Consider the following 8,704-nt stretch of genomic DNA (forward strand, 5'->3'; position numbering starts at 1 on the left):
TTTCACCAAAAAGCTATTTTAAAATCGGACATATCGAGTGCATAGAGGAGGTCTGTATCTATAATTCTTAAAATAATTGTTATGCTTTTTGTGAACGTTTATCGTGAGTAATTTAGTAAAATGTTAGCGAATTCCCCGTAAGTTTGCGGGGGTATGCTAGTTCTGAACGTCACATGCTAATGTAAAAAGCTGGTTTTTGATATAAATATGAACTTGATTGAACAAAACATGCATGTATTGTATAACATAATGTCCTAGGGTTGTCATCTGATGAAGATCATCAAAGGTGAGTGCTGCATTTAGCTGTCTTCTGGGTTTTGGTGACATTATATGCTGGCTTGAAAAATGGGTGTCTGATTATTTCTGGCTTGGTACTCTGCTGACATAATCTAATGTTTTGCTTTCGTTGTAAAGCCTTTTTGAAATCGGACAGTGTGGTTAGATTAACGAGAGTCTTATCTTTAAATGGCTGTAAAATAGTCATATGTTTGAGAAATTGAAGTAATAGGATTTTGAAGATTTTGAAAATCGCGCCACAGGCTGGCAGTGGATGTTACGTAGGTGGGACGAATTCGTCCCGCCGGTCCCATAGAGGTTAAGTATCTATACTTTAACTAAAGTATGACAATTGGGTACTTTTTCCACCACTGGTGAGGACACTTTAGGGATCCATATTGCTTATCCTCTCTGGGATATGTGGGACGCTAGCGTCCCACCTCGACAACAGCCAGTGAAATTGCAGGGCGCCAAATTCAAAACAACAAATCTCATAATTAAAATTCCTCAAACATACAAGTATTATACACCATTTTAAAGCTTAACTTCTTGTTAATCCAGCCACAGTGTCTGATTTCAAAAAGGCTTTACAGCGAAAGCATACCATATGATTATGTTAGGTCAGCGCCTAGTCACAAAAAAACATACAGCCGTTTTCCAGCCAAAGAGAGGAGTCACAAAAAGCAGAAATAGAGATAAAATGAATCACTAACCTTTGATCTTCATCAGATGGCACTCATAGGACTTCATGTTACACAATACATGTATGTTTTGTTCGATAAAGTTCATATTTATATCCAAAAATCTCAGTTTACATTGGCGCATTATGTTCAGTAATGTTTTGCCTCTAAAACATCCAGTGATTTTGCAGGGAGCCACATCAATTTACAGAAATACTCATCATAAATGTTGATACAAGTGTTTTACATAGAATTAAAGATACACTTCTCCTTAATGCAACCGCTGTGTCAGATTTCAAAAAAGCTTTACGGCAAAAGCACACCATGCGATAATCTGAGTACAGCGCTCAGGCACCAAAACAAGCCATACAGATACCCGCCATGTTGTGGAGTCAATAAAAGTCAGAAATAGCATTATAAATATTCACTTACCTTTGATGATCTTCATCGGAATGCACTCCCAGGAATCCCAGTTCCACAATAAATGTTTGTTTTGTTTCGATAAAGTCCATATTTATGTCCAAATACCTCCTTTTTGTTTGCACGTTCAGTTCACTATTCCAAATGCAGAAGGCGCATGCACTAAGTCCAGACAAAGTCAAAGTTGCATTACAGTTTGTAGAAACATGTCAAACGATGTATAGAATCAATCTTTAGGATGTTTTTACCATAAATCTTCAATAATATTCCAACCGGACAATTCCTTTGTCTTTAGAAATGAAAAGGAACTCAGCTCGCTCTCACGGCTGTGCGCGTAACTGAGCTCATGGCATTTTTCCAGACACCTGGTTGAAACAGCTCTTATTCTCTCCCCATTCACAGTAGAAGCATGAAACAACGTTCTAAAGACTGTTGACATCTAGTGGAAGCCTTAGGAAGTGCAATATGACCCCACAGACACTGTATATTGGATAGGCAATCACTTGAAAAACTACAAACCTCAGATTTCACACTTCAGAGTGTTTTCTATCCAAATCTACTAATAATATGCATATCCTAGCTTCTGGGCCTGAGTGGCAGGCGTTTACTCTGGGAACCTTATTCATCGAAGCTACTCAATACTGCCCCCAGATCCCAAAGAAGTTATCAAAGGATCTTATCAAAGAGCACTCTACAGGTTACCGCAGAGAGTGGACGGGATACCTTAGTACAGGAAAAAAGTGTATGAAATTGGTTATTCTATCTTTACTGGTTTGCTCTATACTATAGTACCAAAGGTGGTTGTTTTCAGTCGTCTCAAGTCATACCTGTTGAAAGTTACTTTACATTACTTCTGCTAATTACCTTTACATGATATCATCGCTGTCTGATGAAAATCTCTTATCACCTTAACAAACTTTTCAGGAAATATTAAAAAAAATACCATATTTTCCCATTAACCTCTTGGGGCTATGTGGGACGCTAGCGTGCCACCCGTGGTGCACCCTATCAACAGCAGGTGCATTTCAAGAGCGGCAAATTTGAAACCAAATAAATGTCAAAATTCAAATTTTTCAAACATACAACTATCTTACACCCTTTGAAAGATAAACATCTCCTTAATCTAACCACGTTGTCCGATTTCAAAAAGGTTTTACGGCGAAAGCATAAAGTTAGATTATGTTAGGAGAGTACATTGACAATAGATGTGTGTAATGTTTTGTCAATTCAAAGACAGGCGTCACCAAAACCATAAAACCAGCTAAAATGATGCACTAACCTTTTACAATCTCCATCAGATGACACTCCTAGGACATTATGTTAGACAATGCATGCATTTTTAGTTCTATCAAGTTCATATTTATATCCAAAAACAGCGTTTTGCTATGGCGTTGATGTTCAGGAAATCGTTTCCCTTCAATAACCAGCAGTCAAGTCAGCACCACAAATTAAATAATTAAAATTAGAAAACATTGGTAAAATATTATATTGTCATTTAAAGAATTATAGATTTACATCTCTTGAACGCAATCGACTTGCCAGATTTAAAAATAACCTTACTGGGAAATCACACTTTGCAATAATCTGAGCACTGCGCCCAGAAAAATACGCTTTGCGATACAGACAAACGGCCATGTTGGAGAGATCTAAAATCGAAAATACTATGTAAATAATCCATTACCTTTGATTCTCTTCATCAGATGTCACTTCCAGGAATCCCAGGTCCATAACGAATGTAGTTTTGTTCAAAAAAGCTCATCATTTATGTCCAAAAAGCTCCGTGTTGTTAGCACATGATCTAAGCCCGCCGGACTTCACTTCATGAACGAAGGGAAAAAATATATTTACGTTCGTTCAAACATGTCAAACGTTGTATAGCATAAATCATTAGTGCCTTTTTTAACCAGAACATGAATAATATTCAAGGTGGACGAATGCATTCTCTTTTAAAACGTTTTGGAACGAGGGTACCCAACATGACCTCGCGCGCCAGAGTCTAATCGGCCATCACCGTTCCAAGGCTCTTGTTCGGTCAGATCTCATAGAAGATTCAAAACACTTTGTAAAGGCTGGTGACATCTAGTGGAAGCAATAGGAAGTGCCAAAACATTAATCAGCCCCTGTGTGTTTCAATGGCATTGGCTTAACCTCTATGGGCTAGGCGGGACGAATTCGTCCCACCTACGTAACAGCCAGTCTAATCCAGTGGCGCGATTTTTGAATCGTTTGAAATACTATTACTTCAATTTCTCAAACATATGACTATTTTACAGCTATTTAAAGACAAGACTCTCGTTTATCTAACCACACTGTCCAATTTCAAAAAGGCTTTACAACGAAAGCAAAACATTAGATGATGTCAGGAGAGTGCCCAGCCAGAAATAATCAGACACCCATTTTTCAAGCTAGCATATAATGTCACCAAAACCCAAACCACAGCTAAATGCAACACTAACCTTTTATGATCTTCATCAGATGACACACCTAGGACATTATGTTATACAATACATGCATGTCTGTTCAATCAAGTTCATATTTATATCAAAAAACAGCTTTTTACATTAGCATGTGACGTTCAGAAAAAGCATACCCCCCGCAAACTTCCGGGGAATTTACTAACAGTTTGCTAAATTACTCACGATAAACGTTCACAAAAAGCATAACAATTATTTTAAGAATTATAGATACATTACTCCTCTATGCACTCGATATGTCCGATTTTAAAATAGCTTTTCGGATGAAGCACATTTTGCAATATTCTAAGTACATAGCCCAGCCATCACGGCTAGCTATTTAGACACCCGGCAAGATTAGCCTTCACCATAATAACATTTCCTATAAGAAAAATGTTCTTACCTTTGCTGTTCTTCGTCAGAATCCACGCCCAGGACTTCTACTTCAATAACAAATGTAGGTTTGGTCCCAAATAATCCATAGTTATATCCAAATAGCGTCGTTTTGTTCAGAGGATCTCTGCTGTAATGTGACACTTTCTAAGGCTCCCATAGGCTCTCAGAAGGCGCCAGAACGTTGAATGATGACTTTGCAGCCCCTGCCTGAAAAACAGTAGCGCATTTGGATAGTGGTCGATCTGAGAACAATGAGACGGGCGCGCGCATGCACGTGAAGAGTCCATTTTCTTCTTTGAGTCCCGGTCGGAATTTTATCGCTATTTTACGAGAAAAATCGCATAAAAATTGATTTTAAACAGCGTTTGACATGCTTCGAAGTACGGTAATGGAATATTTCTTTATTTTTTGTCACGATACGCGTCCGCGCGTCACCGTTCGGATAGTGTCTTGAACGCAAGAACAAAACAGAGGATTTTTGAACATAACTATGGATTATTTTGAACCAAAACAACATTTGTGGATGAAGTAGAAGTCCTGGGAGTGCATTCTGACGAAGAACAGCAAAGGTAATCCAATTTTTCTTATAGTAATTCTGAGTTTAGTGAACGCCAAACTTGGTGGGTGTCAAATTAGCTAGCCCGTGATGGCGAGCTATCTACTCAGAATATTGCAAAATGTGCTTTTGCCGAAAAGCTATTTTAAAATCAGACACCGCGATTGCATAAAGGAGTTCTGTATCTATAATTCTTAAAATAATTATGTTTTTTGCGAACGTTAATCGTGAGTAATTTAGTAAATTCACCGGAAGTTTTCGGTATGTTTGCTAGTTCTGAACGTCACATGCTAATGTAAAAAGCTGTTTTTTGATATAAATATGAACTTGATGGAACAAAACATGCATGTATTGTATAACATAATGTCCAAGGAGTGTCATCTGATGAAGATCATCAAAGGTTAGTGCTGCATTTAGCTGTGGTTTTGGTTTTTGTGACATTATATGCTAGCTTGAAAAATGGGTGTGTGATTATTTCTGGCTGGGTACTCTCCTGACATAATCTAATGTTTTGCTTTCGTTGTAAAGCCTTTCTGAAATCGGACAGTGTGGTTAGATTAACGAGAGTCTTGTCTTTTAAAAAGCTGTAAAATAGTCATATGTTTGAGAAATTGAAGTAATAGCATTTCTAAGGTATTTGAATATCGCGCCACTCGATTCCACTGGCTGTTGACTAGGTGGGACGATTTCGTCCCACATAACCTAGAGAGGACAGACAGCTCGGTGCATTCAGCTTGTCAACACTTCTTACAAAAACAAGTAGTGATGAAGTCAATCTCTCTTCCACTTTGAACCATGAGAGATTGCAAGACTGGACCTAAAATTGTGTATAAACGATTATACGAGGTTTTGCAATGATTCCTATGTCGAATATGTAAAAAATGTTGGTTGGTCAGATGTGTGTAATGAGGAACATCCTGATGCTGCACTTGAAGCATTTATGAAACTGCTTCTTCTGTTGCCTGATAGGCATATGCGGATCAAGAAACTGACTGCCATATCCCCATGGATAGATGATGAATTGAAAAACTGTATGGCTGAGTGGATGAGGCAAAGGGAATTGCAAATAGGTCTGACAACACAGCAGACTAGCAAACATGCAGTCAATTAAAGAAATCACGTAACTAAACTAAACGAAGAAACTATACTATGGGACAAAGATAACTTGTATAAAGAATGATAGTAAAAAGCTCAGGAGTACTTTAAATGAAATTCTAGGCAAAAAAGCAAAGTTCGGCTCCATCCTTCATTGAGGCAGATGGCTTGTTCATAATGAAACCCTTTGATATTGCTAACCACTTTAATAACTTTTTTGTTGACAAGGTCAGCAAACTTAAGCATGACATGCAAACAACATGCTGAGCGTTCATATTCATGCATAATGGGCCAAATAATGAAAGACAAGGACTTTGGTTTTGAGTTCCACAAAGTTGGTGTGGAAGAGGTGATTATGATTTTTTTTTGTTGCTATCCATAAATAAGGACAAACAACCTGGTATCGACAACCTGGATGGTAAATTGCTGAGTCTGGTAGAGGAATACATTGTGCCACATCTTCAATTTAAGCCTGGAAGACCGTGTGTGCCCTTCATACATGGAGGGAGGCAAAGGTAATTCCGCTACCCAAGAAAAGCACCCTATAATGGTTCAAACAGCCGAACAATCATCCTGTTACAAGTGCTTAGCAAACTTTTGGAAAAAATAGTGTTTGATCAAATACAAAGTTATTTAACAGAAAACAAATTAACAGACCTTCAGCATGCTTATAGGGAAGGGCACTCAACATGGGGGGGGGCAGGTTGCCTAGTGGTTAGAGCGTTGGACTAGTAACCGAAAGGTTGCCAGATCGAATCCCTGAGCTGACGGGTAAAAATCTATCGTTCTGACCCTGAACATGGCAGTTAACCCACTATTCCTAGGCCATCATTGACAATAAGTATTTGTTTTTAACTGGCCTGACACTGACACAAATGACTGATTGGCTGAAAGAAATTGATAGTAGGAAGATTGTGGGAGCTGTTCTGTTAGACTTCAGTGCTGCTTTTGATATCCTTGATCATAACCTATTGCTGAACTTCAGTGTTAGGTATTTGCATCATCTGCCATACTATGGATTTAGAGTTACCTATCTAATAGAACAGAGGGTTTTAATTAATGGAAGCCTATCATGCAAATTCAGTTGTGTGGTGTACAGTAGGGCAGCCGGCTAAGGCCATTATTGTTTTCTGTTTTTACTAATGACCTTCCACCGACCTTGAATAAAGCCTGTGTGTTTATGTACGCTGACGACTCAGCATACATAGACATAGAGCTCCAGTCAATTTTAGAATGGGTAGCTAGTAATAGGCTGAAAAATATCTCAAAAACAAAAAGCATAATTTTTGGGACAAATCACTCGCTCAACGCTAAGCCTAATTTAGATCTATAATTGAATAATGTGGCGTTTGAGCAAGTTGAGGAGACTAAACTGCTGGCTGTAACCCTAGATAGCAAGCTGTCATGGTCAAAACATATACACTTAATGGTTGCTAAAATGGGAAAAGGTATTTTCGTGATGGGCATTACTCTGCCTTCTTGACATATCATTTGACCAGACAGGTCCTACAGACCCTAGTTTTGTTGCACCTGGACTACTGTTCAGCTGTGTGGTCATGTGCGAGAAAGAGGGACATAGGTAAATTGCAGTTGGTCCAGAACAAAGCAGCACATATCACACGTATGTACATGGTGGGCAAGTGTCAGTAACATGCATGTCAATCTATCCTGGCTCAAAGTTGAGGAGAGTTGAGTCTTTGTGCGAGGTATTGATGTGTTGAGGGTACCGAACTGTCCAAGCAGTTGGCACACAGTTCAGATACTCATTGGTACAACACAAGACATGCAACGAGATGTCTCTTCACAGTCCCCAGGTCCAGAACAGTATTAAATGGAGCCATGACTACATGTTAGATATTGCTGCACTGTCGGAACTAGAAGCACAAGCATTTCGCTACACTCGCAATAGCATCTGCTATCCATGTGACCAATACGATTTGATTTGACTATATGGAACTCTCTGCCACCCCAGGTAATTCAAGCTAGCAATAAAATGTTTCATGTGGACCCCAGGAAGAGTAGCTGCTGCAGAGGCTATTGGGATCCTAATAAATACCAAAGTGGAACAACTATTTGTATGGGAAAAATGTAAATTGAATGCATGTATTTTTGTTACGAATTCCCGTCTTATATTTGCTGTTTTGACAATGTTTTTTTAAGGTGTGTAAACACTTCAAGCTGTGTCTTTATTGCAATACACACAATTAGGTCCTATCAAAGGACCTGGCAGGTAATGAAGGACAGAGTCCTCTCTCCACAGGGATTGAGACTAATGAGATTCTGTCACCAGCTCTGAATGGAGAGGCAACACCATTAAGAGTTAAGTTGGAATGGAATGTCAATCTATAGACAGACTCATGTTTAATAACCACTATTATCACTGTGTCCCCCGTCTGCTGAACTCTTTCAGGGTACAGGATCACAGCTTAAAGGCTCAATATTGCTTTATGTTGGGATAATTGATTTTCTAAATGTCTTGTTTGCGAAAGACAAACATCATTCCACCCAATTACCTCCCTGATGCTTGCATTCAGTGCCTCCAGTCAGATGCATTGCATTTCTGTTCCTTGTTACAAATCGTTCTGTTTGCTTGACACTCACCTTGTACTTCTCTAGAACGTGTACTACACGAACACGCAGCAGCTACACCTTGGGGTCCTGAGCCCCACCATCGACGATGACGACAACAAGTGCCTGGTGGATGTGAACAGTCGACCGCGGCTCCTGGAGTGCAGCTACGCCACAGCCAAGCGCATGAAACTCGCCTGGCAGTTTACTCAGGTAAAAGCGACTCCTGTCTTCTCTCATGAGAATGTAGATTCACTGTA

General features: G+C 39.2%; 1 protein-coding gene across 1 annotated transcript in view; it reads left to right on the top strand.

Moving 5' to 3' along the window:
* LOC106561452 (polypeptide N-acetylgalactosaminyltransferase 18) overlaps positions 1-8,704 on the top strand; it is a 114,042-nt gene that overhangs the window by 70,912 nt on the left and 34,426 nt on the right. The window contains exon 10 of the mRNA XM_014125425.2: positions 8,493-8,657. Coding sequence (XP_013980900.1) covers positions 8,493-8,657 — 165 coding nt within the window. The remainder of the gene's footprint in view (positions 1-8,492; positions 8,658-8,704) is intronic.

The sequence above is a fragment of the Salmo salar genome, chromosome ssa10 (assembly GCF_905237065.1).
Source record: "Salmo salar chromosome ssa10, Ssal_v3.1, whole genome shotgun sequence".
NCBI lineage: Eukaryota > Metazoa > Chordata > Actinopteri > Salmoniformes > Salmonidae > Salmo > Salmo salar.